We start from the raw sequence: 17,906 nt of genomic DNA, 5'->3' as shown, positions 1-17,906 counted from the left end.
GCCAGTAGATTAATCCTTTTCTATAATTACATTCTGACGAGGGTATCGTACTGTGAGAGGCAGAAGAGCAAAATTCCTTGCTTCGTTAGCCTTTAAGGTTTTTTCGTCGCCTTGTCATTTCATTTCATTATTTTCTTGGAGGTAAATGCAGTTTTATCCCATTTGGTCATTCTGCACGTGCATGACAAAGTCATGTCAGTTTCAGCACGAGCGGCACCTGTTCGCGCGCGATTGAAATCAAACCTTGTACATTTCTATTACGCGGCATGGGTCTCAATGGCTTTTGGCATTGTCCCCGCCAAAACCTAATTGTCCATTGCAAAGATACAATTATAGATCGGCCATCGCTTTTACGCCGATCGTGTAATTGATATGTTTTGATAGTAACAACGGTTGGTCTTGGAACAGTTGCAATCGGCGTCGGAAGACAAATGTTCCACGTTGGCTAACTGCATGTGTTTACCGTGCTTGTGGTGAATTAACATCTACAACTCGCGATTTAACTCGCGCACATGATGAATGATACTGGTTTAAAGTGAATTGATCAATTAAATGATAGCCCTTCCCTTTCGTAGCTTGACAGCTTAACTCGGTGTACAAAATGTTCATTTGCACTCGTTAGAATTCTAATGTCATCCGAATGAAGCACGGGAAACTGCATTAGAAAGTCGGGATAAATGTTTCATTTTTGGAAATGAAAATCTGCGGGGTTTATAAGGTTAAAAACATTTGATCTCATGGCGAAAAGGTTTTTTTAATTCAAGCGATTGATTTCAGAAATGTGCCTCGAATTCTATTTGTGAAAGAATTCACTGATAGTCGTGGTTTGAGGACACTGAAAAGGTCTGTGTTTAGTCCATTGTGAATTGAATATAGTGAATATTAATAAATATATTACGTACTGCGGAATATATTACACATGGTAAATCCAAAAGCTATTAAATCAATCGTGTATGAATTATATACGGACGAAACGCTTGCGTTATTTTTACCTTAGATAATCTTCATACATTTCCTCAATTCTGATTTTAACTTTGTATTATATTTAAAAACATCACTTATCATCATTCCTTGTTAGAAAATACTTACATTCAGATTGTATTTATATTCATACCAACGGAAAACAACCTGAGAACAGATATTGCAGTGTTAGATATTTTTATGGATATTGCCTTAAGTGAAACTCAAATAACATTAATATGTAGGAATATTAGGCTATTGTCAACGAAATACCGTGCTTTTAAGGATACAATTTCCTCTGAACCTGGGTTTGTTTATTAAGCTGGCCAATCCATCATGCTACGGCTGCATTGTTATTAAATTAACAGTTAGCTTGCCTGTTTATTTGGAAATATCGTGTAACATTAATCTATATAGATGATTAATTTCATTTTGAATGCCACCCCTGCATTTTGTTAAACTCAGTAAGAGCAGAAGCTATGTAATTCTATGACATATTACCGATCTATTACTATTTGGGATTGTATATTACATTAATTGTTATTTTAGGAATCCACACACGACAATAGTGTTTAATATTATCTTACATCTGGAAATCAGTGACAAGGTTTTATTGATCTCATATTAGCAATATCAAATATAACCTAAATATTATTATATATGTTCGCATTATTTCATATTAAACATATATCAATTGGGTCCGGTTTTCCAGACGTTTCTGTATGTTTTTTTATTTTTGAATTCATATTATATATTTGAATATTGTTATGCAAGCCATCGTTTTTCTCTTTTATACCATATCAGATATTGCAATAGATTAGGCATGCCGCTTTAAACAGATTTTACTATCAGATTTACTCTCAAATTAACGCGTACAATTTGGCACGCGTTTCAATCAAACCGTATAAAAATGCAAAACGGGTGTTTTATCGTGACATCGTAATAGCCACGCGAAGCATAATGTTTACAAACAGGGCAGCGTCAATGAAATAAAATTGCCTGATCTAGACGTTAAGAATGACAAATAAGCGCCTTCGCAGGATAAATTTTTAGTACAAAGAAAACCATTCCAGTTCCACGCCAACATAAATTACTAAATTTTATTTAAAAAGAAAATTTAATACTGAGGTGTAATTCAGTACTGGAAGCATGTACAATACAAATATATTTTTAATATAATAAAACCCTGAAATCTTAATGTAAAGAGGACTCCTAGTTTAATTCTCATAAAAATGCTATTTTGTGCATATGAAGATGTTTTTGACTTAATATTCATATGTACGCTTAGTGAATGCGTACATGTGTATTGAACGATATTTGTGTATCAAGCTTGAAATGTTATACGCGGGCATCGTCATTAGGAGACGCTGTAGGACAATATAGGTACAGCTGTGTTTGCATGTCGTATTAGCTCTTAGTTCACACTTTAGTTCAATTTAGTGCTTACAGTATGGTCCATGTAATGGCGTGGTGTTGTCAAACACTTACGTTCAAAGAACTAGAGAACTGGGTAATATTTGCATTACCAACGATATCCTGATATAGCACGGGAGAAGGCTAGAATGTTTTGCTGAGGCCTACATTCCGTTCTGGGATTTACATTGCTATGTTAACATCATTGAATTGAGTTAATACACTTTGAGGCTAGTCTTTGCAGTGTATACGGACAAAAGATGTCATAATATAACTATTTTGTTCATCTCAATATGATTTTTACGATAGCCTGTGTAATTCAATCAACAGTTATGTTGATCTAACTTCAGGAAAAATATTTCTAAATCAATCAGTTTTCATTTCCGGTTTAGTGAATATGAAACCCATATAATACTCATTGTGTGGTTTGAAACTTGTAGAAGCTGTTTTCATTTACACATTGTGATTATTGATACGTTTTCACCGAGCAGTACGGATGTTTGGTCTTAACAGATTCATATCGTCCCGGAAGTAATTGTGTATTGGATTTGTTTTGTTTATTGGAAATACCTCGGGAATAAATGGGTGTGGACATATTATGTTGGGTCGACGTTGACATGAACATGTTTATATCTGACATCGACAAAGGCGCATGCGTTAGAGCTTAGTAAGGAGAAATCTACGCGTGACAGATATTGACAAGGCATCATTGAAACTGACTTGCGAACCCATCCATTACAGTATAACAAAGAGATGTCACATTCGTAACAGTTTCTCGGCGGGTTATGTGTGCCTTCATTAACAGAAAACTAAGAAGTAATTGACAGCCGTGAAGGAATCTTGTCTATTGCAAATTCTCTCATTTCAATTTCGTAATTAACAACCTGTTTCCTTTGGATCCACCACCGCTGTCTGTGACGAGGCGGAAATTTACAAGGCGATAATGACAATAAGATGTACATTTTGAAATATATCATAGCACCTTGGTCATAGACGTGGTGTCGGTTTCACAAGACCAGGCGTTAAAGTGATATAAATATCGCCTTAGCTCTCTTCTGTAGGAAGTCCAAATTGATGAATGAGTAATTAGGAAATTAGCGCTCATTTAGTGTGCCATTATTCAATTAATAACTCATCATAGAAGTGTCACAGTTTGCATGGAGTGTTGTCGCTTTCAGATCGCTTTCCCCCGTCACCAGTGATGTATCTCTCAGTCAGACAGACTGACGTATCATTCATCAAAAGAATTGATTTTTTTCTCGTTCTTTTCGTTTTTCAGCTGGCAAACCTGGAGAGTATGGATACACGGCACCATCTCAACAGCAGCAACAGCAAGGAGGAGCATCGGGCCGTACCAATTTTACAAATAAACAGTTAACGGAGCTGGAGAAAGAGTTTCATTTTAATAAATACCTCACCCGCGCAAGAAGAATTGAGATAGCAGCAGCTTTAGGGCTCAATGAAACACAAGTGAAAATCTGGTTTCAAAACCGGCGAATGAAGCAAAAGAAACGAATGAGGGAGATACAATTCGAGAAAGGCAATGAAAATTCGTGCCAACTTGGACTTGAAGGGCTTTCAGTCCCAACGTTAAGTTTGTGCCATGAGGCGCGTTAAATATTGTGTGTCTAGCTGTTATATCTTTCATCTTTTGATTTCATTTCGTTTGTGTCGAAATGGAATGCCCGTGATGAGTGGAGAAATGCAAATGCTGAAATACGTCAGTGAAACCGGAAGTGACGACATGGACACAATATGGCGTCGAGATAACCGGATGTGGTGTCAAGGGGCATAACTCTTCAACTGTGTCGACACCATCCTTTGAAGTCTACAACATTGTTTTCAAAGGACTTTTTCTTTCGCTTCAATTTCCTTTTACTAGAACTTGCAGCTTCCTTGCCAGAAATATGCCCGTATGGGCAATACAGTACACGAAATGGACAAAAAAAGGCGTAACCATGACAATTCAATAACAAATGAAATATGAGGTCATGACATTACCTTCTAGATATCCTTATCCACTCTTGTAATTGTCGATAGGGGCACATTGATTAGAATTCTAGCTCATCTTTAATTTCACAAGACCTGAGGATTAAAAAACATCCACTGAGAAGTTAAGTTATATTTTGACATCTCTTTTTTTTCAAAATCATGTATAGTCAGGGGACACTGATGACCCAATCCTCTAAGGCACCGCAGAGTTGCTTCCCTTGGGTACGTCAGAAACCTGTCTTGGGTTCGAATCCCTGTTCCAAAGTCGCAAGCGTCTGAGACTTCTAGCTTGACTTTCACTCCAAGCTAGGGGCGGTGTGGTAGCCTAGTGGTTAAAATGTTTGCTCGTCACGATGAAGACCCGGGTTTGATTCCTCACATGGGTACAATGTGTGAAACTCATTTCTGGTGTCCCCCGCCGTGATATTGCTGGAGAATTGCTAAAAGCGGCATAAAACTAAACTCACTCACACTAAGCTGGCAGGCCGTGATATAACTGGAGTACTGTTGAAAGCGGCATCAGACCCTCACTCTCTCACTCATTAAAAGTCAAGTGTGGTGTATGTGAGCGAACGAATTGCCTTATCATTTTGAGTTCGAGTTTCATGAACGGTCAGTCAACCCGAGTGACAAAAGGCCACAAATATCTGTCACGTGACATAAACAAAATGACCACCGATGTGTTTATGCTCCTGTTTATAGAGAGAACAACTTCATGACAACTTTCTGTACTTGTTTCAAAGACGTATGTAGACCATTAGATGATTAATTGTTGATTTTGAAAGAGTTAGTGAAAATATGTCAAACAATGTTGCCATGCACATCTGCACACAATCGAACTGGACAATGATAGTGGACGTTCTCAAATAACAAAATGTAGCCATCAAGTTGAAATAGAGACACGGAGGTTGTTTGTGTTTTCTCAGTCGTACATTTTTAGTTTAAAGATGTCTTTTAAAGTTAACTGTTGCGAGGTTTTCCTTCAGATGTAACCTAGTGTGAATTCCTCATCACCCTGCTGTTTTCAGCTATATATTTTATTGTTACTGAATTGGAAGGTGGGGATCGGTAAACGATAACGAAATCAATAATTTAGAACTATGTTACGGTGTAATAACAACTCCTAAAAGAGCTAGCAGAAAAGACCCTAAGGTCTTCAAAACCCGACTTATATATTCTAGCATTAGCTGAGCAGTGTGGCTATGACCAAAAAAAACCTAAGAGTTACCTACTCCACCACAAGTCTTGATTGTTCTGCCTAAGCTCTTAAAATATATACTTTTTTAAATACAGATTTTTAAATGTAGATTCCTAGTATGCATATGTGGTCTCGCCTTCAGTTTAGTTCATAGAATTATTTAATGTCTGAATCCGAGAATGAAATAGAGAGAACCGAAGGGGTGTCGTTTTTTCAGACTGGAAATCCTAAGCCTGATTGAACACCGGCTAACAATGTAGTGTCTGGTTGTGCATGGCAACGTTGCTTCCAGACTGAATGAATTTCTTGATTTTTGTACAGATGTAATTCTTGTTACAATGTCCACTGCATATTACATTCCACGCCTGTGTATAAAGCTGCATGTGTTTATTTCAATGGTGATCATGTCAATTTCGATTATGGTGCTGTAGGTTTGTGTATAGTGCACTGTTCAATGTCTTCATCATCGTGTATATATCATGTAGGTTCATGTTGATTTCAAAACAGTCTTAAATCTAATATCCTCTCGACCCTTTGTTCCCTTAGATATAGTTATAATTAAATAATTGCAATATTTCAATCTTAATTCATCGCTAACAAATGTTTTGGTTTGTGTATTTTCGGTTAGGCTGATAGTAACATACCTATATCAGAGTTATGTGAAAACATACTTCGTCATCAATGTATATCGTCTCCTTAATGGATCGGTTAACTCTTATTGAGAATTAATATTTATTTCTTAAGAAGTTAGAAGACTGTTTTGAAATTAATACCACCAGGAAGGTATCGGGGTCCAGAACATCACAGTTTCTATTTTAGCGTTCCATTCGTTGCATAATTAAACCACGCACTAGCCAGTGTCATTAAAAAATTAGTGCTCGAACGAGGTCCTCAGGGTGGGTATATAAGACCTGACAGAAAATGATTGCTATCAAAATAACGCTAATAGAGTAAAGGATATAATGTTCCCCACTGCATCAAAAAATAATGTTAATTGAAATTTTTATGTTATCATATTATCTTTAAAAAACAAAAACCTTTCTAATTTTCATGTTTGAGTGTACATTTCCGAGTTTATACTAAACCTGCTCCGAGCACAGTGGCCAAAAGTCATTAAATAGCTGTCGGAACCCGGTATGAATTAACAGACATGTTCGATCTTGATTTCGCAAAAACAAAGAGGACGAAAGGATCCGCGAATTTGATTGGCTGTTTCCATAGCGTGCAGGTGCTAGTGGAGACACAGAGGAGCCAGGCCTGTGCTTTTTCTTGTGAAATTTGCACCTGGGGTTATGAGATTTTGTAATAGATCTATAATATGGAGTCGTGAAATCTACATCAATGCATTTCACATTTAGGGATCAATTTGAAATAGAAAACAAAATTGATTTAGTGGATAGTTGTTATTTATTTTGTTTTATTTGCGTTAATGTCGAATAAGCTCAAAAATTGTTTACTGATTTCAGTATTTGGTTTCACTTTCTACAGGGTTCTGAACTCAAATAGTATGAAACCAGAGTGTGAAACCGACTGATCACATAACTGTGATTCTCATACTGGAAAATGACACATTCAAATGAGTTACAATAATTGTGCAATTCCTAATTTTTAATAATATGAAAATGAATAGACGTTTTAGAAGATACCTGTCGAGCTATTTCCAGTACCAATGGTATGTTCTGGTGTAAATTACAACATAGATTTCACTTATCATATGTTACTCTTTTTCTTTTTTTAAATGATCATATTGTAATCGATAAAGATACACCAGATCGAATTAGCAATGTAATCCTAACTGTTCTTAACAAAATTGGAGTAGAACTATTTCTCTTTTATTGATAAAACGACAAATAAACCAAAAAAATCATAAATGTGAAAAATAAAAATATTTTCAATTTTTTCGCTTTTGCTTCAAATATTCATAAGTCACATAGATATTTTCGTTGCTATGACAAACCAACATGGGAAACGCCCGTCAAGGCGAAATGGATCTCCCGGAGTCGAAGCCGTAAAGCTATGTCAGGATATAGATTTTCACCGATATAACCGCGCAATGATTCTGTTTTAGTTCTGTGCATGTTAGTGTTTGTTTACTTTGTGATAGGCGAACTGGTCAGCCTTTGAAACATTTTATGAAGAGTATTGTATGCTCAAACTATTTGAGATATTATTTATTTATACTGTCATATCTGTCAAAATAATTTATATGATATGTCTGGTCAAACATTAAAATTTGCAATATAATAAACCAATGTTAAAAATATATGTGTCTGTGTTTTTTATACTGTATGCTTCTCAAAGCGGAACGGAAATTGTTTAACTGTTTTAACTGCTGGGCGGTCCATCAGCAGAGATTCCATTTCTCTTGAAAAATAAAACACTGGAACTCTTTACGTCCAGGAGTTAGAAGAATCAACATGTATTCTTAGAATACATGCAAATGAGAAGGAATGTTTCATATTCATGTCTGCCGCTTCTGAGAGTGAGTGAGTGAGTTGGGTTCAACACCAACGAACAGTATTTCAGTTACAGTGCGTGTCATGTTTGTGTTGGAGATGGAAGCGAGGTACAAGTCCAGGGTGTGATGCACTGAAAGGAAACCCATTGTACCTATGGTACTAACAGACCCGAAATCATTATCAAACCGTATTTCGAACCAACACTAATAGGATTCTGGGACATATAAGGCAGGCAACTCTGCACATGGTATTGCTGTGAATTAGTCGGCTTTCGAGCCCCCTTTCGACGTAAAAATAAAATGAATATAAATATCCCCTCTGTTGAGTGTGGAAGTGTTGCTTCGCGTTTAGACACTGAAATGGAATAGATGTATTTTACCAATATTTATTTGTGACGTAATAAATGAACGCTTTAACCACATTGTTACCCAACACTCCATCATGTAGAGAGAGCTTATTGTTATATACAGAATTGAAGTATTTATGTACCTAGACGTGTAATCCTAGACTGAAGACCATACTACTCAAAATATGTTAAGGATCATCCGATTCTTTATTATAACTATTGTTAACCTGTCACATCATGAATCGGTGGACCTTAATCTCTTTTGAGCAGTATATAACACCTATTGCTATACCCGGACAAAAATGGTTCAAACACAGAATTTCTGCCATTTCGATAAACCTTTGTCATTAACCTCATTCAATAATATTTCGTTAGATTGATAAACAATGATCAAAATAGTTTTATCGCAGTATCAACAAAATTAGTTTGTAACATATTATTTTGACCTTTCTGGGATTAATCGTAATGTGAATGAAAGAAGGAACGAATAAAAGGAACGAATACACTTAAAAATATCTTTGACCAAAAATTATACTATCGTTATAAACCAATTTGGCTGTAAATTATTATCGAACCCTTCAAAATTGAGGTCCAAACATAACAACCACGTGTAAAATATAACCATCGAATGATAATTTTTGATTTGGTATATATCATACTTTGTTTTCCACGCCAGTTTACAAAGTTATTACTCCCCGATTTAAAAGCTTTAGTTTTAAAATCATTCATGTAATGAAGCAGCATGCAGAGGGGTGAACATTTTCGGAGGGTTCATACCAATAGTTAAAATAATCCTATATCATTAAAAAATTAAAGACGCCTATGAAATGTAATCCGTTATATGAATATGAATGTGAGCATATTATTTCAGGAATGTTTATTTCAATTTTAATTACATGTTCCCTATCAGTATTACTAAGGAAAGCCATTGATTAGCAAGGTCCCATGTGTATATTCTCACAACGGTTAACGAAATTGTGATGATTTTCATTTCGAACGAGGATGGATACGGAGAGAGGAGTGTTTTCCTTGTGACTCACATTTGGCTAAACCGGGTATTGGATGAGATTAAAGATTAAAAATGACATTTCTTTCGTTTCCACTTTAAAATTTGTCAACCTGAATTAGCCAAGTCTTCCATCATTGTTGATGTAAGTGCTCGTTTGGCCAAGTTGTGCTAACTACAGAATAACCAGGACGCGTGTATCGAACGCAGACGCGCTTTTGTATAATAAATATTGAATTTCATAGTCTGGTTAATTTCATAAATCTTTAATCACTTTCGATATTCTGATAATCACATCCTGGAAAAATGATATTTGAAATAGAGAATGACGAGAAAAATTGGCATTCAGTACAATAATTACCTTGAAAATCAATCATAAACGTATTAACGAATCCCGAACGTTCACAATGAAGTCTGAAGGGGTCAATACGTGAATTGCTGATTGGAGGTTATAGGTCACGTGATATCCGTTTCAAAGATGGCGCCCGAATCTGGCCATCGAATCGGGGTCTGAGGTTACAAGAAAATGGCGGATAATTTCACATTAAATACAGTCTAGATTTCCATATTGTCCTTGACAACCTGAACGATTTTCTTCCTCACTGAATACAGATAAGTCGGTCGGCGTATAAATTCATATCGATCCATGGTAATTTGACCTAATATGGAACGCGGGTAAAGGTGAAGCTTCTCTGACAGACGGTGCTAAACTCTTTTGTTTGGCGTTTTCGGTTGAATCATCGTGTCGAGTGACCAGTCACACTGACCATTTGTCTAAAATGAGGGATGGACACTCTGATGTACCAGCTTTGGTTGTGCTGACTTTAATGCGAATGAGTCATGGGATTTTATGAATAAGTGCAAATATGGCAAATTAAAATTCTCGGAAATATGTTTGAAGCCAGCTATGTCTATATTGTGTCTTAAAACAGTGAAGGTATGAAATGATTAAAGTGATGATATTGATCGTTTATACATCGTCAGTGTATAACAAATTCCTTTTCTTAGGTTTTGTTTTCTCTTTGATGAGAACAAGTTTCCCTGTTTATCTAAATGTTTAAATGATTTACCTTTTTTATGTTGTTTTGATAATTTTAATTGTATAACTGGCTACAGGGAATGTGAAAAACATCGTTCGAACCATCATAGATCGCAACATAAGTAAGGGAAAACATAACTCTGAGAAAGTGTCATTGAAAGTGTTACACCTACTGTAGAAAGCCTATGTAACAGATTTGAGTAAATACTGACTGCATCATCAATATCGCATTTCACGTGAAACAACAATATATGTTGGTGATGAGGTGTGCCAATACATACAGTAATATAAGAATACCGATCACTTAAATACACACTTTAGCATGTTAAATAGTTTTATATATGCCATGAGAGACAGTGAGAGACAGAGAGAGAGCAGAGAGAGAGAGAGAGAGAGAGAGAGAGAGAGAGAGAGAGAGAGAGAGAGAGAGAGAGAGAGAGAGAGAGAGAGAGAGAGAGAGAGCAAATGCGATGTTAGAGATTGTAACCGTAATATAATTTACGAACCGAACCTATATTACGGGAACAGGTATCGATCAAGTCTGGATGATCGAACATATCAAATCCGATCAATCACGTCGGAGTTTGATATAACACGAAATCGATCTGATTGCATATTGCATCCATTCACCTTCCTAACTCCTCCATGATGTGAAACGAGCGTCCACCCGGGGAGCCGAGGGTGGTGTCACACCCGGCGGTGTCACTCCAAGAGACATTAAATAGGCGGTATTTACTGTTACTCTACACAGCGCTGGGAATTAAGAGGATAAAACACGGTCTGGTCGGCTTGTGTCAGTAGAGTGTCTGAGCGGGGTATCTGTGTTAAACTGGTGGATGATGCATGTGTCTCAGTGGGCTGGTACTATAAAACCGGGTTTAGTTCAGGCTCGTACATCGTGTGCGGAATACGCATTAAACATTAAATCTCACAATCATCATCATCATCATCATCATCATTATCATCATCCTCATCATCAATAACCTACACACAATGAACTGATATATATATTTCTTACATAGCATACGGTGTTCTGAAACCAATACCAGTGACCCTAAAGTTCCTTAACAAGGCGAGTTATATGGAATGTGAAGAAGACCACACACAATGAACACATAAATAGATATATTTCTTACATAGCATACGGTGTTCTGAAACCAATACCGGTGACCCTAAAGTTCCTTAACAAGGCCAGTTATATAGACGGAGAAGACGAAGAAGGAGAAGAAGAAAATTATTTTATTTATGTGAAAATTTACAAGTGAACAGTTAAAAACAAGATAAATACAGGTACATTACAACGTCCGGTCGGTTGGCCTATGAGACACGCAATTCCTTAAAATATCAATAGCAGATATGAAATAAAAAAACAGACATTATCAAATTATTTATACAGCACTGAACGCATACAGCCTAATGGACATTATTACCCCGGATGAACCAAGCTGCCTGTGGGGCGCTAGAAGATTAATAGTCATAATTCTTATTCTACCTGGTACCCATTTTCTGCAGGGTGAACGGAGGCAGTTTTGAACAAACGCACTTGCCTGTATCACGTGTATCCTAAAACTCTCAGAGGTCAATTAAGCTACAAGAAATGGTCACCCATCCAAGGACTATCCGTGACCAAAGCTGCTTAAATTCAGCTGTGACCTGGGCTCTATGCACAAGACCACTCTCCACCACGTATGCATGTTCCACCACGAATGGTTCCATATGGTATGCATGTATGCATGTTGTGTACCTGTAAACCAGTAAATAAACTACTATAATGGCTAAAATGAAACGAATGGTTATTCGATGGTGCTGCGTTTGGAATGGTGCTGCGTTTTGACCTCAAGTTTGCTGTTTGAGAGACTATTTCCAGCCTAATGGTGATTTCGTACCCTTTCTTTACCCGTCATTTTATTAAAACTGTAACACGTCTGGGTTTAAAATTCCAGGTGTATCATCAAGCAGGGTGCTGGCACCAGAAGGATCATAACCAGAGTCAACTGGAACCGCCATCCCACATTCTTCAGATTTGGGTTGCCCAAGAGATGCAAAAACAAGAACATTCTAAGAAGATTCTTGAGTAAGACCAGACTTCGTGCTGACTACACGCATAAGAGTGAGTGAGTATTGTTTTACGCCGCTTTTAGCAATGTTCCAGCAAAATCACGGCTGGGGACACCAGGCATGGGCTTCACACATTGTACCTATGTGGAAACGAACCCGGGTCTTATGCGAGACGAGCCAACGCTTTAACCACTTGGCCGCCCCGCGCATAAGAAGACTAGATCACAGGATATACATTCATATTTATATAATATTGTGGAACGTTTTTAGGCGTTTCGGGGTGTTGAAATGGTTAGAAGATTCTTGAGTACTATCTGAACACACATGCATAGCATCATCCACAGACAGAAGCCTGATCACATCATCAACGACTTCACCGGGGTGGTCGACGACAGAATGCATTAACTACAGATTACAGTCAATGCTGATAAAAAAAATAGAATGTTGATGACAAACAGCGTTAATATTAAACCAATTACACAAAAAGTCTGATTAACGCCTGAATACTGTACTGATATTTGTACGCCACGGATCGATAAAAAGAGAAAGGAATTTGAGAGAAGGAAAACCCGCCAGCAAGGCAGCGAAAGTACAGCCAAGTTGAATGTTGAACGGCAGTATCAGCAGGGTGGGTTTCAGGTTTAGAGAGCACACACACGCCGTAATAGGAATCGAACCGCCTTTAAACACGCACTTCAGTGGCCATATGGCGATTTGTCAACTCCTTCAAAGGGTGCGTTATTTTGCTATTAGAACTGAAGTACTTCGTACAGTATCGTCAACACTATGGACGAGAATTCAGCCCGTGTTTGGAGTATCTCCTCAACATTGTGAGCGCATGCCACGTTTTCGGTGTTAGTTAAGGGCAATTGTCCACACGTAACTAAACTTTACTGACGTCGTGCTAGGGACGACATGGTCGCGAATGTCACGTGACTGTTCCACCCGCTGTCGGTGAAGTCTGAGGCCATGACGTTGGATGTCAAGTCTCTTCAGACAGAATCCTGCAAGGGGATGTCTTTTTACAAGCACAGACTTTATGTGACACGTTTGGTGACCCTTACATTACCGGGGCATTATTTGTGACGTACGCATTAAAGCGTGTTTGTAAGTTACTCCTATAGCATTGAATCTGATAGGAAGGTGCTCCCAAACATGACGACCCTGGATTGCAAGGAACACGTGACATCAGGGTTGATGTCTTAATACGTTCACCGAACAGGTCTTAAGTGCACACAATCGTATGAACCGTGCCGTTGTATTTCGCTTTAGACATTTCAAAACGTGATCAAGGTCTATATGTATTGATAAAGAATAAACGCTCAACACACGCAGTCACCTGATGTTGGGGTTTTAATTTCACCTGGATGACAGGTATCTGAGATTACATTTACACAGCAGTTTCGTGTTTATTGGGTTTAACGTGTTTACTGGGTTTATTGCTACATGTTTATCCTCTCTCTTAAGGACGGATTGGTTTCAGTCAATAACGCCGGAACGATCTAATTGACTTCGATAGCTCACCCCCTTAATATGCCTGCCCGCACTCACATCGTTGAGTGTGTTCCATCTGGTCTTAATTGAGGAGGGTAACACTGAGACGAATATCTTTAAAATCGGTTTTTAACTTACGTGTTCAGATATTAAAATTTCCTCTTTATCCGAGAGCAGTTCCTAATGCTAATCTATGAATTAGAACGAACAGCGGACAAATTTTGAATAATTTATTGCTACATGTTTATCCTCGCTCTTAAGGACGGATTGGTTTCAGTCAATAACGCCGGAACGATCTAATTGACTTCGATAGCTCACCCCCTTAATATGCCTGCCCGCACTCACATCGTTGAGTGTGTTCCATCTGGTCTTAATTGAGGAGGGTAACACTGAGACGAATATCTTTAAAATGGGTTTTTAACTTACGTGTTCAGATATTAAAATTTCCTCTTTATCCGAGAGCAGTTCCTAATGCTAATCTATGAATTAGAACGAACAGCGGACAAATTTTGAATAAGAAAAATTTTTTTTTGAAATCTTACAAAATACAGATAAACTATATTAAGTTGTTTGTAGTAACTAAATTTTTACCCGTTTCACTGTTTCACAGTAAAACATTGTTGACATGAACATGTGTGTTCACAATGCAATCTTGCGATCAAGGTCAGACTCTACATTCAGGTTGATAAAGAGCAAAGGTTCAACACACACAGTCACTTACGTTGGGGCTTACTGCTAGTCTGAATGACAGGTAACTGAGATTACAGCGACATGGCATTTTCGTGTTTATTGTGTTTATTGCTACATGTTTATCCTCGCTCTTAAAGACGGATTGGTTTCAGTCAATAACGCCGGAACGATCTAATTGACTTCGATAGCTCACCTCCTGAATAAACCTGCATGTTCGCATCCTGGAGTGAGTTCCATCTGGTCTGCATTGAGGAGGGTAACACGGCGACGAACACTTTTAAGTTGGGTTTTCAACCTTTTGGTTCAGATGTCTTAAAAATAAAACTTCATCCGAGAGCAGTTCCTAATTCTAATCTATGAATTAGAACGAACAACGGATAAACTTTGAACAAGAAAAATCGGGTGTTTAAATCTTACCAAATACAGGTAAACAATCGGGAGTTGCTAGAAGAAATTCAAATTTTTACCCGTTTAATCTGATTCAGTATATTATTATTGTTTACCGTAAAACCTTGTTTACCCTCACAGTTGTGTCCACCAGACATTTTCCGTGCCTTGAACCTACTTTTGAGTGTGTTACAGAGGGATACGCCCACCTACGCCAAAGCTGGCATCATTACTGTTTGGGGGTGATTCGTCAATCATGCATGTGAATAAGAGGTACTCTATAGCGGACTCTGCAAACAGAGCTTTCTATAAGTTTGTTTATGAAAGCAGCTAAATAATAATTTAATATTATTATGATCACTGAAATGACTTTTTTGCATGTATTTACGAATTCTCGCATGAACTATTCATGAGAAAAGAACATGTTGTAAAATGTTTTATATCTTGCATTATTCGGCCGGGTTAAGACTTTTCCGGTTCAGCGTGGTCCTGACTAGTCTGTCGTACAGACCCTGAAGCAAATATATCCTAGAAAGCCCACGCAAGTCTAGAAAATGTGGCAAGTTTAGATTTCCTCAGCTTCAGAAAATGAAGAAAGTCTCAGGGCTCCTTTTCATTAAATTTTTTTTTTTTACCATGAACTTTTTTCAGTAAAATATGTTCATTTCAGACACTATTTGTTAGCGTAGGTCCTGACTAACTAGGTACCTTTGGAGACATTAAGCTTAAAAGTGTGGTCCATGTTTAACTCGTGAACGGTCAGGGACCGAGTGTTGGTTCAAGTGGTTTTGTTGTATAAAGATAACATAATTATCAGAGAGAGTTAACATAAATTATCGAGTAACTTGTTCATGAAAGACATCATCACTTTTAGACTTTTCTCATTCACACATCAGTGACCACAATTACGGCCACTGTAATTCCGTATTTTGACCAGTACCACATGTTGCTGAGAATGTTAGGTAAATGCTTGACTTGCCTTTGCATGTATTTGTGACGGATGCAACTAGTATCATCATTATTTCATTGTTCCACATTATTTGATTCCATGGATATGGTGAAGTCGGATTCACTAAACTTTTAAAATAGATAGAATAACTGTGTCGCGTTTATGCTAATTTATAAACACGTGAGTTCATATTTTTGTGGTAATATGTATATTTAGTCAGACTTTCTTTAATTTAATATACCTCATGATTTCGCAAGTAAATCGAAGTGAAATATATATTGTCCTCCTTTATTTCATCTGTAAGACTTATAAGGAACATCAAGCTAATATTGAGTTCAGTTACTTCGAATGACTGCAGTTTGCGAAGTGAATGGGGTTACTTTAATTCAAATGGTTACGACCAATTTCCAAAAGGATATAACTATTTTAAAAAACATATTAGACTAATCTAAAGTATGAAATGAATAATTTCCAGTGTGAATGAACCTATGAGGATAGGAGTGAGTGAGTGAGTGTTGGGTGGATAACGCCGTCTCAGCACTTTTGAAGCCTAACCCGGGGACGAACGAGAGTCGCGGGAATAAATAAGTCTGGGGTCGAGAATATTCACAAAACCTTTAACCGCCCATGAACTGCCAGCGTTTTTCTGAAGATAAATGCATGAATTATCAATATATGTTTAATAATTTGTCAGTTTTATATCCTAATGATCAGGTATCGAACACCACGGTGTACCACTAGTGAAAATTTCCCTTTTTGAACTCGTAAGGGATACGTCCGTGAATATATTCATACCAAATATGCCGTCCCGTGTATTGTATTAAGAAATAAAACTGATTGAATCTGACACGGTCGCAGACACACAACGCCATTTGATGAACCTAGAGAAAAAAGTGGTAAAAAATGTCCACAATATTAAAGGGGAGCCCCACGGAACATGCAAGGTACCGTTTTGTGCTATCCCATTTGGGTATTCGGAATGCAAAATTACAGGGAAATTATAATCTAGAACTTTCCGTCTAAATTACAAATTCAAATGGACGTTATGTTTGTCACGAACTGTAAAAAACATTTCAGCGTTGTGTAAAAAGTTTTTGTCATTTTCTGACGGGTAATTAATCAAACCTATAAACTGTAATTTGAAAAATCCTTTGGGTATTTCAACTGCATAATGAACGACGTTGTTCTGTGTTGGTCAAGCCAACTGACAAGAAGTCACGTGTGTTGGAAATAATACGCAACGATCTCTTTAAGTGAATGACGAGAGCGTGGCTGATTTCTGTTAATTACTAATTTCCGTTTTACTTTACGAGAACGCAACGTGAATCAAGTTATATTTTCGGTGTTATTCCCGCACGTGTAAATTGACCCTTCTTTGCAGTTTCACCAATATGTTTCTGAAACGTTACCACATGTGCATTAATGAGAGAGCAGCATGTGTATTTCGTACACAAACGAAAGAAAATGGATAACAATATATTTTCATCTGCCTAAACTTCATATTAAGTTTGTCCTACGATGTTTTGTTTAACTTAAACTAAAGTTTCTGTTTAGGAAACGGATTTTACAGTCCCCGCCTTAATAAAATTGTCATATTGTAATGGTTTCTAAGAAGTAGTTACAGAAGTGCGACGTTTAGATACAGATTCTTGTACCATTGGCCTGCTTGGCAACGGTACACGAATTTATATCGAAACGTCACACTCATGAAATACAAGTTGTTATCCATAAAGTTTGTAAATATAGTAGCATGCCTGTGTGTATATATTTCGTCATTCAGCCGATAAGACGTTTTACTTCCAGTAATAAAACAACCTTAAAAGTTCGCTTTTCAAGAAATATCGATTTTGCCAGCGTAAATATCATCGAGTTTTAATCATGGCAACCCAGTTAAGTTTTCAGTGAGATGATGACA

General features: G+C 37.3%; 1 protein-coding gene across 1 annotated transcript in view; it reads left to right on the top strand.

The window, feature by feature from the left end:
* Positions 1–4,465, top strand: part of LOC124285022 (homeobox protein Hox-B1-like) — a 34,076-nt gene extending 29,611 nt beyond the window's left edge. The window contains exon 2 of the mRNA XM_046721164.1: positions 3,653–4,465. Within this exon, the coding sequence (XP_046577120.1) occupies positions 3,653–3,990 (338 nt within the window). The 3' untranslated portion in view covers positions 3,991–4,465. The remainder of the gene's footprint in view (positions 1–3,652) is intronic.
* Positions 4,466–17,906: the final 13,441 nt, after the last annotated feature.

The sequence above is a fragment of the Haliotis rubra genome, unplaced genomic scaffold, assembly GCF_003918875.1.
Source record: "Haliotis rubra isolate DU_JTF1 unplaced genomic scaffold, ASM391887v1 Scf35, whole genome shotgun sequence".
Classification (NCBI taxonomy): domain Eukaryota; kingdom Metazoa; phylum Mollusca; class Gastropoda; order Lepetellida; family Haliotidae; genus Haliotis; species Haliotis rubra.
This window is presented reverse-complemented; position numbering and strand designations above follow the sequence as displayed.